Here is a 17,515-nt window from a genome sequence, read left to right on the forward strand (position 1 = left end):
TAACATAGGGCGTGTATAAATTCTTGTTTATTAAGACATGAAGTTTTATTGGACACTTGTTATAAATGACGAGAATTAAATTCACTGATTAGGTAATTTCTGACTAATATGTTACCTGGAGACCACATTCACAAAGCTTTTTTACCATTATTCTTTTTTTTTTTTTTTGTAAAGGCAATCTTTTTTAATTTTTAGGTATGTCACAAGGCTTATCACTTATCTGTTTTGGTGGCCTATCTTCTCCTTCTTTGGAAGCAGACTGCCTTGTGAATTTCATAATTCATTCACAGCTAGTCTGTCTTCAGTGCGATCTTTGATTTAATCTTTAAATCTCTTTGGTATTTTGTCTGTTTTAATTATTCAAGTCTAGACAACCAAAAAAAATTCTTCTTGTTGCATTCTGCTGACTTCTGATCAAATAAAATGCTCCTTGATTTGTCATCTGTCAATGGAAGGAAGCTTGTGATTAACAGCTGGCTTCATCTGCAGGTACATGGTACAGTGGCCAGGGGTTCGTATACTTCGTCGCCAGGAACTTGATGCTTTTCTTGCCCAAGCATTGTCTCCAAAGCTCTATGAACCTGACCAGCTTCAGGAACTCAAGGTAATTCTTCACTGCCGTAACTTCAGAGATTTGTTTTCAGCTTGCCCACGTTGCTAATTTAGTGGGTCATACCTAGTAAGTATTAAATGCAGAACTCTAGGAAAAATTAATTTCAGTATTTTAAAAGATAAGATCTCAAAGTTTCTCTTTTTCTAATGCAGCGGTATTATAGGAAGTAGATACAAATAGGGTTGTTGGTGTGCTGTTGTAACTGTAAATCCGCAATGCCTATCACTCTGTGCCACATCTTACTCTGGGCTATTTCCTCACCTAGCTTTCACATGCTCACATTGAAATTTCCTCTTCTAGCCTTTAGCCTTGAACTAAATATACAAGATTTGTTCTTTGCTTTTATGTTGCTATCAGAAATTTGTTCTGAACCTAAGTTCTGTACTCAAAATAGTATAATTTATTACTTAATTTGAAGTAAACGTTTTTCTGAATGGAAACAGTTATAATTACATTTTTCTACATAACATTTATTTCCCTGGCAGTGTATTTCCTAAATGGAAGCTCGGAGGGATGTCTGGATGTATAGGGAGCTTAATAACTCCTCTTCGTTTTTAATCAGTGTAGTGAAGGAGGGGAGATGCTGATCACCTTGTCATGTAGCCTGTTGAAGTCAGTTCAGGTAGTCTTGCAGGTACTTTTATGCAAGACTTAAGTCAGGAAAGATGAGTGACTGGTTCTGTTCTGAGCTGTGCTTGGATACCTGCTCTCCTTAGTTAAATTAGGGAGGAAGATGTGGTACTTACCTCCCAGAATTATTCATATTCATGGGTATATACCGCTGCCAAGGGGCACAGACAAAAGCAGCAATCCTAGCAGAGTTCTTCCTAAAAGAAACTATAATTAAGCTCATACGGACTTCAGCTATTAGTTTTTTCTAAGTAATGATTTGCCCCTACAACTTGGTCAGCAAGAGCATTTTCAAAACCAGCAACAGACAGTTTCTTTTCTGTGTGTGAAAGCAGAGTCTGACTTGCATTCCTATGGCAACCTGGCAAAGACTTCTCAGTCTCAATGAAATAAACCAAGTCACTCTGCTTGTGGAACCCCAACACTTAGCCATAGAAGTACTTATAAATGTTAGGGCAAGAAAACACGTTAGAATCTATTTGAACTTGTCACACAGCAAGTAGATAATTCATGTTAGCAATGTTAGTGGCAGAGTTAACTGGACAACTGAATAGTCTTTCCACATACCAAATAACAACATCAAAATCAGCAGGAAAAACTTCTTTGGTCATTCTCTCGCTGCTGACAGAAAGAAGTTGAGTTTGATCCCAGCTGTATATCTGCAAAATGATTGGATAGTCTTTTGGACATAAAAGGTTATGCATACGGAAGGTAATGCAGTTTAATTTTAGAATTTAATGCCAAGATGTTTAAAGTGTTCCCAAGAAGTTGCTGGTATTTCCAAAAGTGTTTTAGAAAACATCATTGCTGCTGTTTCCTTATTCTACAGCTAAGAATGTAGTTGCTGCAAGCAAACGCTTTTTTGCTGTCACTGTCAGCAGTTATTTGTTCTGTAATTCTGCCTTTGTGTATCTGTCCTAAATAAAGTTGTTGTATTCATTAAAACATCATCAATAAGAGACATTCTGAAATAACATAGTCTTAAGCCAAGTTATAACGTCCATTATTAAAAACATTGGAAAGGAAGTGTGGTACATGGGCAGAAAAATTGAATGCTAACATTGAGCTCATTCCTGGAACTTTGTGAAAAATGGTATCTCAGAAGGAATGAATTTTTCAATGAAAATGTCTACTTGTGATTTCTTCTGTACGTGTTTTAAAGCTTTTATTTGCTATAATAGCTTTAGCATTGTTTAGAAAAACCCTGCACTGGGTATTTATCAGTGATCTTAATGCTTAAATATGCACTGTACGTGTTGTGGCACTGTGTGCCACAAATGTAAGGTGCGTATTTTAAGTAAAACTTCTGCTGGCTTCTTGATAATGAGTTGTATTCAAATTGCTTATCAAGCTTTGTCGTTAAGGAAATAGTTTCTCACTTCTATTTCTTACCTACAGACTGAAGGGATGGGAACAGCCTTCCAGAGCACTGCAGTTTTGCGTATGCAGATTATAGCTTCACATGGATTCTTCTGGTCAAACTGGCCTTTACATGTGAAAAGTCTGACAGCTTTTTAAAATCGCTATGTTTTCAATTAGCAAATAATGCAACTGGTGGAATAACTGAATTGCATCTCATTATTTTCTTACTGAACTAGTTTTTCTTTCCAAAACAGATTGAGAATCTCGATCCCCGAGGAATTCAGCTGTCTGCTTTATTTATGAGTGGTGTCGATATGGCACTTTTTGCAAACGATGCTTGCGGACAGCCGATTCCATGGGAGCACTGCTGTCCATGGATGTATTTTGATGGAAAGTTATTCCAGACCAAGCTCATCAAAGCAAGCCGGGAGAAAGTTCCGCTCATTGACCTCTGTGATGGTCAGGTGTGTAGTTGCAAAAGTGTGGCAGAATATTAGGTGTACAGAATTTTGGTTTATCAGTCGTTTACTTCATGTTTCATCTCTCCTTAAGAGGGAAATACAAAATGAATTGTCAGTAGTGACCTGTCAGCTCTATTTAATCTTGGCTCTGTTGCTGATGGTTGAAATGGCATTTTGGTAGGTTTTGGAAAAGTAAACTGATGTCCATTTTTAATGTTTCTGTCTCTGCAAACTGAAATTTGAATGCAGTTACGATCTAACGCGCTTACTCTGAGTTGAAAACTTTCTGTTCCTTCATTCAAGTCATCTTCTTGTGCCAAGGTAGCGTCACAAAGAACTAAGCTGCTGGGGTTTTACAATTAATGAAAATTTCTAATTTATTTTACAGGTTGTGAGGTCATCTTAGGATTCTTAAGCTCAAAATTCCTTCACAATTCTTGCACCCATCATAAGATAAAGACGAATTAGATTTTTGATGTACGTAGTTTGTGCAAAATTATTATCTAACTGTGAAAGCAGGAGATAGATGAAGTTGATAGTTTACTGAATGTCCAAAGCATTTTATTTTTGCTGACTGTTAGGGAGATAAGAAGTCTTTTAACAAAAGAGCTTATTTGTTATTTCTGACTCAAGGGAAACCCCTTTTAGATTAAATCTTGATGGAGGCTGTGGTCACACTCGGACTCCTTAGCCTCCAGACATAAATTTGGTTTTGCAGCCCAAGTTTATCATGATTATTCCCTTTAAAGCTTAAAGGACTGCATTAAGTTTTCAGGATGCTACAGGCTGATGTTTCTCAGTTCCTTTTAAGATTTCTACGTTGCCAACTTCTAAACTGTCTCAGAATTCAGACTTTCATCTCTGCTGATACACAGTGATTTTTTGTGAACATTTGATATGTTGTTGAACTGTTAGAAGATACGCAAGATAGATGATTGTAATTTACTAGCTGGCTTTATGAAAGTTTTTTGCAGTACTTATCTACCCTTCTGTTCTTTTGTTTCTGTCTGAATTTGTTTCATAAATATAGCTTTAGAGAATTGAAATCAGAATGCTAACATCCATTTATGACCTTCTTTTTATTCGTAGGCTGAGCAGGCAGCCAAGGTTGAAAAGATGCGTCAGAGCATCCTAGAAGGATTAAATTTCTCCAGGCAGAACCATCCTCTCCCTTTCCCACCTCCACCTGCCATGCCTTTCTATCCAGCTTCTATGTATCCTCGACACTTTGGGCCAGTCCCACCACCTCAGGGCAGGGGGAGAGGCTTTGCTGGTAAGTGATGGGACAGCAGTGTAAAGTTCATTGGCGTGAAGGGTTATCTTGTCTTCGCATTCCCCGAACTGAACTGGTTTGGTGTTTGGTTTCATAGGAAAGATATGTAAAAAGAAGTGATTGGCACGCGTTGTCCTGTGCCAGTCACTGCGTTTTGTTGTTACTTTTATTAGCTATAGCCTGGCATTATGGAATGTGCTGTATTGCTGCATATTTCCGTCAGAATTTTTAGTAGCTGTGCCAGATCAAAATATTTATACAGCTACTGTATGAAAAAGCAAAAATAAGATGAACAAGTCAACACTGGATGATCTGAGAAGACTCTTACTTGAACCATACTTTGCTTCAAAACGTTCATGTTGATTCATAAATGAGGGGACATGGTCTGACAGGGTTGAAGACAGCTTTTCCCTCTCCTTTGTTTTGCCACAGCCATTTGGCTGTGGGCAGTTGGCACCCTCGAGCGTAAATACTGGAGGGCACTGATTAAACCATTCCTGGCTGTTTCTGGTATCATCTCCTTCCTCAAAACCACCCCCGGTCACAGAGGGCCTTAGATGTATTGATGCTGGGCTTCATGAGTAGGACGTCATTGAGGTGCCACCACTGTAACCAAAAAGTAGCTGTGAGTATCCTGGTGCTCATCACGCCGCGGAGGCTGGGATGGCTGTTCCAAAGCCAGTTGAAGGGCTGCAGGTGGCAGAGCCCAGCGGGAGGGCTTCGGCCAGGCTGTCCCAGAGGCACTGCGTTGCCCTGCGCCGTGCTGGGAGGAAGGAAGGAGGTGGCAGCGGCTCTGCTAGGGGCTTTCCCTGATGCCTGCTCCCCTCACAGCTTTTCCCCTGTCTTTCTTTACCCTGGGTCTAACAGGAGTCTATGGCTTCGGAGGCCCTTATGGGGAAACAGTAGCCACAGGCGCTTACCGGGCCTTCCGGGTGGCGGCAGCGGCAGGACACTCCGGAGCCTTCTCTGGCAATGACAGCAACAGGACTAGCAAGTTTCAGGGCGGTAATTATACCCCGAACCCTTTTCTTAGAGCTTCTGCCAACAGCTTCCTTCACTTCACGGTTTGGTCTGAGGCTTCCTACTGACTCCAGTCTCCCTCTCTCCCTAACTGTCTCGGCTCTCCCCTCCGCAGCCTCAGGCTGCTGCGAGGCCGCTCTCTCTGCTCTGCTGCCGGCCTGTCCCGGCCCGCACGCCTCTCAGCGGCAGCCTCTCGCGCCTAGAAATCCTCCTTTGGGCACAGAATAAATAGCTGCAAACGCAACAAGCCATTCTGTCTCCTGCGCTTTGAAACATGAGGGTGCAGCCTGTCGTGCGCTGAGCTGTGCTGGATTGTATTAACAGTCCTTTCCTAAAATGTGGGGACGATTTGAGCTTTCTGCAACACAACGTAGCATAGAAGTTACCGGCTTGTGTTCCTGCTAACTCATTCCACGACAGCATCAGTCTGGACGTAGGTGTGAGGCTGGTCTATTTGTGTGTCCATTGCTTTTCTGCTACACTAGGTGAGACAGTGGAGATCTGTAAATTCCGATCCCTCGTTTAGGATGGAATTTTTCCGTACATGTAGCTGTTCTTTTCTGGCCTGTGAGCTCTTATTCTGGAAGCAAGCGTAGCTCTTAACGCTTCATTGTGTAACTCATAACAATATATATTTGAAACTGAAAGAGTTACACAGGGAAGTACAAACCTTTTTGAACTTAATATAGTGGGAACTAAATCATTGATTAACATTTGGAGACTAACTGTGGCTGTGTAAACGCAATGTTTTGTAACCCTTTTGGTGCTGATGGTCTTGCCAGTAACTCCTGACTCAGCTGTACTTAGCTTTTTGGAATACATGTTTTACCCTGGCTTTGACTTGAAAGTGCAAAACACAGGTATAGATGAGCAGCGTGAGTAATAGCTAGTATCAGATTTTGGGCATTTGCAATTTTAGCCACTTTTTTTGGAGTGAAAGAGTCAACCTGCATTTACAGTGAGATCAGTTATTTCACTGTGTTTTTGTACCAGCATGGCAACAGTGCAGATAATTCTGCCTAGTAACTTCTTTATGGAGGTATCTTAGGCTGCTATTTGTGTATTAGGCTAATAGCTGGTGTTCACTAAAAATGAGTTATTAAACTTTCAAAAAGTACTTCATGAGGAGTGCAGGAAAGAAACTTCAGGTATCGTACATTTCACTTCAGTTTCTTGATGCTTATCTAAACTGCATTTTTAGTTCCTGAAACTGAAGTACTCAATTACTTTGCTTTTCAGAAACTGTATGTGTTTTTCTAAAAGGCTGTGTGAGAAGGACTCTTGAAGTTACAATTATTCTGAAAGGCCGTAGTGTGAACAAATAATTTACCACTGCCAAAAAGAGGAAAGTGTACAAGTAATAAAATTTGGTCCAGCAAGCTTTCTGCTCAACTAACTTCAGTGTTGCAAAAGATCAAGTTTTGGTTTTGCTTTTATGTGCAGGAGTCCAACCTATTCCTTCTCAGGGAGGGAAACTTGAAATTGCCGGCACTGTAGTCGGCCATTGGGCTGGAAGCAGACGTGGACGAGGGGGTAGAGGGCCGTTCCCTCTGCAGGTCGTTTCTGTGGGAGGACCAGCGCGAGGGTAAGTGCCGCTGTGCGATGTGCTTTTCTTTCATGCAATATGTTTGAAGATACGTTGGGTAAATTATGCCCACTGAGTATTCAAGAAAAGCAATTACACTCATTTTAAGATGTTTTTAATCAGTTATTCAGATGAGCATAAGCATCTTTATGCGCAAAAAAAATTGTAGTCTGAGAGATGTACTGAATTGTTTCACACGAGGAAGTGGCTCGAGGGTTTTTCCTTACATGAAATCAGTAAATACATTATACCTGATCAAAACTGTCACAGCATTCAATTATTTTCTTTGTCACAGTAGAGCATTTATAATGAAGTGTGATAAATTTTTTAATAACTTCATTATGTAATTTTTCTGCAAAGCAGCAAACAAGGATGTTTCTCAGTTTAATAGTTCTCTGCTACAGTCATGACGGGAGATGTGCTTAAGAGAATATTTTCTTCAGCTCTTTCATTCCATTTCACTACAGCTGAAATTACAGGTGTACAGCATTTCTGAAAACAAAGTAATCTGTGTAAAATATGTAGTCTTTTACTTTAGGATTATATTTTTTTCCCTGGGTTTATTGTTCTGTGCACTGCAGAGCTACCATCTGTAATTTAGATTGCATCCATTATGGTAGATGGTGGCAAAGTTATGTAGTTTGTGTATTGTATCACTGTTCGACTGCATTAAAGTAATGGAGGAAAGTAGCCATATTTATGCCATCGTGACCTAGGAAGCATCTGGAAGAATTAAGTTTTGAACTGTATAGATTCCTCTCTATTCATTAATTAAAAGAAATGTGCAGTATCAAAAGCATGGTGCTAAAGTCAGTATGAGCTGTTGGAACACCGGTCTTGTTGGACTGAGTGAGAAAATGGTCAGACCTGAAGCACTGGCAGTGTGGGAGCAGGGAGAGAAGTGATCTACTGATGTGTGGACAGGGAGAGGTAAGAACAGCAGAAACAAGGAAGAAAAGCTCATGAGCAGAAAACAGCATAGGTGTAAAAACAGAGCTGACATTAAAGTGGTGCACACATGCATCTAGTGTTGTTTCAGGCACTTCAGGCAGGTATCCTAAGGTAAACAGCTGTGCAGGTTAGCAGAACCCATAGGACACCTCTGCTCTTCCACAGCAGCAGTGGGAGACAGAGTAAGCTCAGGGACATGCTGAGGCACACGACTCCACTGCATATTTACTTTTCAGTGGAATGCACTGGCTGTGGGCCTGTTTGTGAAAAATGTCCAGGTAATTTGTATTGCCACAGTCAAGACTGCTGTCGGATTGAGGCCCCCTGAGTGATTATCTGGAGGCGTCTTCAGGCTCAGAGCTGTCTTACATCCATACCTACCCTTGACTTCATAAAATAGCAGCTCCTCCATTTTCTGAAGAAGTAAATACCTGAATTTATGGATAACATCAGTAACCAGAGAAAAGCACTGGAAAGTCCCAGGTTAGCTTCTTCCTCGGCCAAGTATTAGTTGAAATACGAAGGGCTGTTGCTGCTCCTTTCTGATCCATAAAATGCCCTCGTGGCAGAGGAAATGCTGTTCTCCAGTTGTAGCTTTTGAGTACGGAGTATAAAATATTTGACGCTTTCATTCTGAAGAAGCACTGTCTTGGGGCTGGTAGGTTTGAATTCAAGTTGTCACCTCAGAAAGACAAGGAAGCTGTCAATGCTAGATCTTCCTGTCTCCATCAAGTCCTAACTGGCATTAAACTTTTAAAGTCTAGTGTTACTAAAGAGTTCTTCAAAGATGAGAGGTTACCATGGGCATCTCTTACTGTTTGTTGTTTCTTAGTAGGAAAGTGTTACTGCTGTTACTCCGTCTAAGGCCATGTATTATGAAGCCTGGGCTCTTTGTCTGTGGATTTCCTACTAACCAGCACTTTCCTAGGAAGGTGCACAGTTCACTGACTGCAATTTATCATGTAGCTCTTCACACTTCTGTTTCATTTTTTTATCTGTTTCAGCAGAGGGTATCATGTCAGGCTTGTTTACAGCATTGTCTTATGTCTCTGCAACACTAAACTTGAATGTTCTTAAGGTTATACCAGCTGCTTTTTATTAGCTTTGATCCATCAGTATATCTAGTGAGCTGTGAATCTGAGTTGGAAAAACGTATTATTCAGCCCTCTGAAGGACGTACTTTCACCACATAAAAAGTAAAAGGGAGGGGTAATTCTTGTTAAAATCTTTGGAAAGAGTGTAGTAAGAGTCGTAAAACACAATTCTAACCTGTGTCCTTTGCTTTGGCTTTGAATACCCACTATTTAAATTCATACTGCTCCGTGGGGGGGGGTTAGTAATGCGGAAAGACTTGCATGGCACAGCTCAGTGTTTCTCTGCAGCATCAGTTCAGTGTAACTGGGTTGCTGTAGCGCAGCAGGAAGCAGCAGAACTGAGCAACACCTTTAGCTGCTGCTTAGGCTGTCTTTTGTACAGCTCACAAGGACTTCACTGGCATGTAGGAATGCAACAATAAATACATGAACAGTAAGTATGAGGAAACATAAGGTATGTAGGAGCACCAGGCAGCATATAGCTACTCTGTGCTCACTTCAGAGGAGTCAGTCTTCGTGCTGTGACTGCCTCGTATTGGGCATTGAACTGGAGGAAAGTAGAGCAGTCGTGTATTTTCAGCAGAGGTAGCAAAAAGAATTTTCAGATGATTTGTGGTTCTTGACACAGCAATGAAGAATGTTGTAATTCCGTAATTGATTGCATTAAAATAGTTGTAACTGATGGAAAACTTGTTTCCATCTGATCTAATCTTTACTGAATCAATTAAAAACAAAACAGACAAAAGCACCACCTGACTTCATTCAACAGAATCCAAACTTGGCTTCGTGTTGGCTGTGAAGCTTTGTGGTTTTGTTTTTTTTTTTTCCTCCCATGTTCTTGGAAGAAATTGAATGAAGGAAAGACAAAATACAAAATTGCTTCAGGTTTGATGGGGGAAATTCAAAATTACAGATGTGTGAGCATATCTGTGTGTGGGGAGTGTTAGTGAATGGAGGACACAGTGTTTATAAATGGTTCAAAATTCTTGCCCCCTTTATAATGTAAAGGTACTTTGAGCTCTGTTTTGAAAGTACTGTAAGGATAATTTGACACTTTGAAAGTATTTCTGCAAAGCTTGAAAGTGCTCAAAAAGTTTCTCAAAAAGTGAAACACAGAATTCATCATCTTACTGCTAGCAGAACAAGTTTGTTACATTTCCTGCACTTGCAGGTAGTAGAACATTAATTCTTGTTTAGGCAGTCATGCTGGTTAGTTAGAGAAATGAAAATGTTAGCCACTGGACAGCAAGGCTGGAAAAAAGCGCTCTGAAAGTGAAATGAAATTGAAAGTACTTGTGTATGAATCTGTTGTTTATTTTTATTTCCTCTTTCTCAATGCTTATAGGCGTCCTAGAGGAGTTATTTCCACTCCAGTGATAAGAACTTTTGGAAGAGGCGGAAGGTACTATGGGAGAGGCTATAAAAGCCAGGGAGCAATTCAGGTAATAAAGCCATGTGCCTGACACTCATTTACAGGCTAGTGTAGCATGGATTTCCAGACTAGCTAAAACTGACAAGCACAGCTTCAAAATACAAATGTGTTTATTGCAATGATCTTGCCTACAATTTGAAGCTATAAGCTGCACCACCAGAGGTGGATGGCAGGCTAGTTTTGCATCTCAGTCGCTAGCACACTTTGGTTATAAAAACACAAGTGGAAAATGTGGATGTGAAGGCTGTGCCTGCATAGTTCTAACCAGTTGTGGGAATAGAATGTAATTTGGAAAAATGAGAGAAATACAAAGCTGAAACAAATTAGCAGTTCCTATTCCCACCCCCGCTCTTTCTCAGTTTTTTTTCTGGAGTCACAGTCCAAAGTCGTAACAAACAAATAATAGCAGTAGGAAATCGTTTTGCTGCTCCATGGCTCCAATCTAAGAAGTTACTCTAAACTTCTAGGAAACAACCCAGCAACCTTTGTCGCTTGAACACAGTTTCATTTTTAGTGGCAATATAAGAGTCTGTGGACTGTAATTATTGTCTGTTCCATGGATCCTTTAAATATAGCTGAAGCAAACTGATGTTTCATATTAAATGCCAGTTGCTTCAGAGTTGTGTTTTCCTCCCTTTTTCATTGTTCTTGCTGCTATGCAGTTTTGAATGTTATTGATCCCAGGGGTAATGGATGAGTGGGTAGTAAACAGGCAGAGAACTTTCACAGTAAATATACATATGGTTCTTCAATTTGTCGTGTAGACATGATTGTTAAGTCTGGGGAAGTACTTGCAGATAGGAGGCAGAGATGTTCTCCAGCAGATAACACAGCAACTTACGCTATTCCAGGTTTAAAAACTGAAATATTTTGAAATAATTTTCTTCCTTGCTAAATTCCTGTTCACTCAGATTGTGTATTGTGTACAGATGTACCTATCTGGTGTACTTTGAATAGAAGAGAAAGCACTACGTTAATTACAGCATCTTGTTTCCAAGTACCTAAACCCACAAAACAAAGGAAGCCCAGAGTAGGAGCTCCCAAGTACGCCAGGCTTCCTGCAGGCTTACGTGTGTAAGTGCAGTGTAGGAAGTACCTGTAGATAAGATGGTAGACAGTCTCAACAGACAGCAAATTTGAGCAGTCACAGTTAATAATATGTAATTTGGATGATAAATATTTTTAATTACATGTAGCTTAATCTAAAATTGTGCCTGTGATCTAGAGAGAGAGGACAAATAGTGACGTTTTCTACAAACTAGTCCTGAGCTCATCAGATTCTACCATCGTCAGTCACTATACTGCAGTATATGTTCATTTTAACAGGAAGGGATAACTTGGGAAGCTTAATGCATAACAAGGAGATTTTATTACCTAGTAAAGATTAACTGGCAACAGTATACTTCTCTGTCCTACAAACCTGAGCAGTTAAGGGAAGAATGTTTTCGTAGGGCCAGGCTGAGAAATGCACAAGATCCTCCCTGGAGAATCCAGTGGCTTTACTGTCACTAATTGTGAGGTGACATGAGAAAGGTCGGAGAATGCAACTGACATAAGCAATTTCTATTTATCAAACAGAAAATGTGCCTGTATCTTCCCAAGATAAGGTCTTTCTGTCTTGATCTGTATTTTACCTTCAGAGTCTTGAGGCAGTTCAGGAGAGTAATGACCATGCTGATTTCAGCATGTAAAAACTGAGATTATTGAAGCATGAAGCTGTGTGCCAGTGAGTTGTGTAAGATGTCCATATCTTAGTCATTTCTTAATATTTGACTTTGTTAACAGCATACCAGATAAGTACGTTGCTTCTTAGCAACCCAGCCTACTTGTGTTGTCGTTTAAAGCCTGTTGTGGTTCTTGGAGCACTGAGATTCATTGTTACAGATGCTTAAAAACTAAATATACATTCTTAAGTTGCATAAGTCTGATTTCTGTTGTTACAGGCAGTCTACACTCACTGTATGAAATTGCTTGTCTACCCTCAGGAATATAGACTAGAATAGAGAATATTGCACAGTACCTTTTGCACCTTCCAAAAATTGTGCAAAGATGAGTCTTGGTTTGTATTTGAGTAACATGTAATCATAAAATTAAATTATCACGTAGGTGAAGCAAGAAGCAGAATTAAGCTGTATGTTGATTCTCTGTTTTGATATTCCCATACACTTTTGTAGCTGCTGTGCTGTGGAATAAGGGAGGTGTCAGAGTAGAAAGAGCGTTTTACCACAGGACCACCATTTTACCACCAGAAGGCATGGCCAGGCAGCACTCAGACACTGAGCCTGCTTGAACAGCTGTGCTGTGCCGTTCCTTTTGTGTGCCCCTTCTTGTTTCAGTGGTCGGTGCTCACTTGTGGTACTTCTGCATGCTGCCTGTTTTCGTGGTGCCTTGTATGGGATTGTAAATATATGGTGGTGGTGGTTCTTCAGTAATTTTCTTCTTTTCTTAAAAATAGGGCAAACCTCCTTATGCTGCTTCAGCAGAAGAAGTAGCCAAAGAACTTAAGTCAAAATCAGAGGAATCTAAATCCTCAATTGTGTCTTCAGATGGATCCCTGGCTGAGAACGGAGTTGTGAATGAGGAAAAACCAGCTTCCCAGATGAATGGGAATACAGGAGACATCAGGGCTTCCAATCAGTCTGAAAGTGCCTTGAGTAATGACTCTAAAATGTGCAATACAAATCCTCACTTAAATGCACTAAATGCAGACAGTGTTTGCCATAAAGATGATGCTCTTGAGGCCACTGTCTTAAAAAAAGAAGAGTAAACTTATTTTTTATAGAGGGTGAAGGATGTTGGGAAGGGTCAGGATTAGGAATATCTGGAAAGAAAGAGAGCCTACAGTTACGTACATTTTTTCCTTTCCGTAAGAGAAAAATGAGGACTTTGGAAATTCGGATCCCTCTTTGATGTCAGAGATTTAAACAACACATTTTTAGTTTTAACCAGTTGTAGTCAAAATGCTACAATAAAACAAAAAAGAAAGAGAATGAAGAGCATTTGACTCCCGCACTTAAAATGAAGTATACATAAAGTTTAAACTGGTTATGACAAAAGCTTGTAGTTTTGTTTTTTGAAATATAAAGAAAACAAATTTTGGCAGTCTTTAAGTATATATAGCTTAAAATATAATTTTTAGTACTTGGCACCATATGTATGCCATTATATTTGATTTTGCATTACTGTGTCACAATAAAGCTTTCTTTAAGGCTTTGATTTCATGATTATGGGGGGAAAAAGGCACAACCACAGTTTTTCTTTCTTAAATTTCATCACCGTTGATGTGGTTCTTTTGTGTTAAAATGTGCAAACTATCGAAACTAAAAATTATAGAGTAATATTGCAGTTCTGCTGATTTTAAATATACATCATACATACTTTACAAGCAAGTTAAATGGAGATAAACTTGAAATCATAGAAGATGCAAATGACCTTTCAAAATAAACACAATGTGTTCTGAAACTTTTTGTGACTAATACCATGCATCCGTGATCAATGAACTATGTGGTTTTGAATCAGACGTAGACCATTAGTACTACTATTTGAGCTAAACTTCTGCATGGTTCATAATTTTTAAAGTGTGTAGTTAATATTATGCATGTTATTGTCCTCTTTCTTCCATTCTTACAAGTACTGTGCCCATTTGCAAAACAAAAAGCTAATAATCAGTAATAGTCCTATAAAAGATGTTAACTATGTTTAGTCATTGACTGATCTTGCTCTAACCTTAAAATTTTGTGATTATTGACCTCTGTTGCATTTATTCTAAAACTTAAAAAAAAAAAAAATTATCTAGCCGTTTTGAATATCAACGTTACCCTGGTGTACTCATTGCTGTATGCATTATTGTTCTCTGTTGCTGTTTTATGCCTTCATATTAGCAAATATGAAATTCTGTGAAAAACAAAAAAAAAAAAGCTTTAATCTTCAAAAAAAAAAAGTACCCCCCTTCTGTAGCAGGAAACAAATGGCTTGTTCTTGAGAACTTTCCCATCAAGAATTTAGTATAAGCAAATATACCTGTATCATTTTGATGTTTTTGTTAGTGTTTCCAAACTTAATGTACTTCAAAATCAGAATCATTTCTTTATATTCGTTTTCATATAATTCTCCTGATGCTCTTCATCACACATTAGTGATCAGAAATGAGGTGTAATTCCCCATTCCCTGCCCGCAAGAGCTAAGTAGGTATCTTAATGTAAGTTGAAGGGAGTTCTGCCCCAACTCATGGATTGTGCAAGAATGAACTACTGTTGGGTTTGATTGGTTGTAGATGGATTGTGGTGTGGTGTATTTGAAGGCTATTGAATGCAACTTACAGTGCTTAATAAAAATCTTTATTCTTTTAGTATAAAATACTGTATGCCTTTTTTGTCGAATATTTTTTTAAGTACGTGCTGTAAATAAAGGTTTTCCTACGCCCGAATGAAGCGCCTGAGTTAGCAGACTGCGTCCGCGCTGTCCTGAGAGCCGCAGGTGGAGAGCAGCAGCAGGCCTCCACGTGCTGCCCGTGCTGGGAAGCCACACAGCTGGTCGGAGCAGCGCTCCGTCCTCGTGTCACTGCTGTTCAGACGCCCGCTCTGAAGTGCAGCGTAGCTGATAAGATGGAAGCGTTCCTTGGAAATGCCGTGGGCAGTGAGTTTAAGCAGAAAAAGAGCGTGCCCCGGATGTTTGCAGAGGTGCCTCGGTGTTGTGTGTGAGATGTAAGATGATCAGCTCTGCTCCTTGTCGCTGAGAGCACATGATGCAGTTATGCAGGAGCTTTCTCTGCATAATGGATCGCACTGACATAACACGAATAGTTACTCATTTATACTTGGTTGATAGCAAAATAGCATTTCTGTCTGGGCCCGCCCTTATTGTCTGCTGTCTCTATCTAAATGTTCATCTGTTTACTCTAGTGCCTGACACACATTGTTAAAAACAGCCTTGCCCTGAGCGTTTTTGATCTCGTGTTGTGTCTACATGAGCAGTATTAGCAGCTCTGCGCTTCTCGTGGATGCAGTTTATAGCAGTGCAGCTGTGTTCTGTGCAAATTACAGCAATCGTTCTTCATCTCTCCCTTCAGAAGCGAAGTGAGCTGGAGGGGAGCAGTTTTCCTGGTGCAGCAGCCGCCATGCTGGGGCTCATGTTGCCTAAATTCTTGGGATCATGTCCCTTTCTACCTACGTAGTATTTCACATAGTGGAATCCATGTCGTGTTATTCTTCACTCGTCTGTTTTGGAGGTGTAGCCAAGCTCATGTTCCAGTGAGGTTCCAAAGCATCGTTTACCTCCTTTTGCAGTAGCAGAGACAAACCAGGCACTGCCGTGCAGTGACGTCAATAAAAATAAATCTTGGCTGCTGTTAAGTACATGGGAGATGTCACCTGTGTGCCATGTGCTGGAAGTACGGTCATTTCACTCGTTTCTGTCCTGTAACCAAGCCGCCAAACTCTGCACGTGCACCAGAGGGTGACAAGCTATCCACATGAGCATGGCTAAAGTTAGGATGTGGAGGTACACCAAAGTGATCCAGATCATTGCCCCACGTGTAACAAAAAGCATTGATTTCTTCCGCAAATGATGATGAAAGTTTGGCTTGTGCTACACTTGTGCACAACACCTGGATCACTTCCTTGCTTTGTGGCCTGTTGAAGTGCCTGGCTCCTGGCAGCAGGGCTGCTGGATGATGGCTGGGCAGGGAGAACAAGCTCTTGGTAGCTGGGAGGTGCTTGGAGACTGGGTACCAGCGCTCCCTGGTGCCCTGACTGAGAACGTGGGTATCAAATGAAGAGCCAGCACAATTTTTATTGCTTGCAATTGAGGCAGCTGATCCGTGTATAGCTGGTGGTTCTCTCTTCTCTGCATTCATTTCTGCTGCCAGTTGTGCAGGGATGGTGCAGCACTGAGGTGCAGTGTGTCTGTGTGCTAGCAAAGGGTTCTCACAAAGCACTGGTTCTGCTCTAAGATTTCCTGTTAATGACCCTGAGAAATGTCATAGAATTGTTTGAGATGGAAGGGACCTGTGCAGGCCATCTAGTCCAGCTCCCCTGCAGTGAACGGGGACACCTTCAGCTCCATCAGGTGCTTCGTGCCCGTGCAGCCTGACTTGGGTGCGCTGACAGGGCATCCACCAACTCGGGGCAGCCTGTGCCAGTGCCTCACTGCCCTTAACTGTAAAAAACTTCTTCCTTATATCCAATCTAAATCTGCCCTCTTAGTTTGAAACCACTTGTCCTATCACACAGACCCCACTAAAGAGTTCTTTCTGACAGCCCCCTTAGATACTGTCAGGCTGCTCTCTGGTCTCCCTGGCGCCTTCTCTCCAAGCTGAACAGCCCCTGCTCTCAGTCTGTCCTTGTAGGGAGGTGTTCCATCCTTAGGGTCATTTTTTCTGGCCCTTCTCTGGACACACTCCCAGCAGATCCATGTCACTCCTGTATTGAGGACTCCACATCTGGACACAGTACTTGAGGTGAGGTCTCACAGCACAGAGCAGAGGGGCAGGATCACCTCCCTCGCCTTGCTGGCCACACTGCATTTCACACAGCCCAGGATACAGATGGCTTTCTTGGCTGTGAGAGCACATTGCTGGCTGATGTTCAGCTGACCACTCCCCAGTACCCCCATATCCTTTTTGGCTGGGCTGAGCTTCATCCTTATACCCCCAGCTTGTACTGATAGTGGGGGTTGCCACAAGCCAGGTGCCAGGCCTTGCATTTGGCTTTGCTGAACCTCAAGAAGCTCTGGGCTTACTGCTGGAACCTGTCTATGTCTAAACCTGTCTATGTCTATGCATCCCATCCCTCAGGTGTGTCAGCCACACGCACAGCTTGGTGTCATCTGCAAACTGCTGAGGCTGCACTCGATGCCGCTGCTGATGTCATTGATGTGGATGTTAGAGCACCGATCCCACTACTGACCCCCAAGGGACATCTCTTGTCACTGGTCACCCTCTGGGCATTGAGCCTTTGACCACCACTCTCTGGGTACGATCTCTTAACCGCTTTGTCATCCATTGAACAGTCCACCTGTCAAATCCATCTTTCCAGTTTGGAGAGAAGGATGTTATGGGGGACCGTGTCAAAGTCCTTATTGAAGTCCAGATAGGT

General features: G+C 41.2%; 1 protein-coding gene across 1 annotated transcript in view; it reads left to right on the forward strand.

Annotated features, from left to right (window-relative positions):
• FAM120A (family with sequence similarity 120A) overlaps positions 1 to 14,777 on the forward strand; it is a 49,366-nt gene extending 34,589 nt beyond the window's left edge. The window contains 7 exon segments of the mRNA XM_042880469.1: positions 490 to 604; positions 2,860 to 3,069; positions 4,156 to 4,339; positions 5,207 to 5,344; positions 6,803 to 6,944; positions 10,335 to 10,431; positions 12,877 to 14,777. Of these exon segments, the coding sequence (XP_042736403.1) occupies positions 490 to 604; positions 2,860 to 3,069; positions 4,156 to 4,339; positions 5,207 to 5,344; positions 6,803 to 6,944; positions 10,335 to 10,431; positions 12,877 to 13,188 (1,198 nt within the window). The 3' untranslated portion in view covers positions 13,189 to 14,777.
• Positions 14,778 to 17,515: the final 2,738 nt, after the last annotated feature.

Source organism: Lagopus leucura, unplaced genomic scaffold (genome assembly GCF_019238085.1).
Source record: "Lagopus leucura isolate 7727_CA_CO unplaced genomic scaffold, USGS_WTPT01 Super-Scaffold_100026, whole genome shotgun sequence".
In the NCBI taxonomy this organism is placed as follows: Eukaryota; Metazoa; Chordata; class Aves; order Galliformes; family Phasianidae; genus Lagopus; species Lagopus leucura.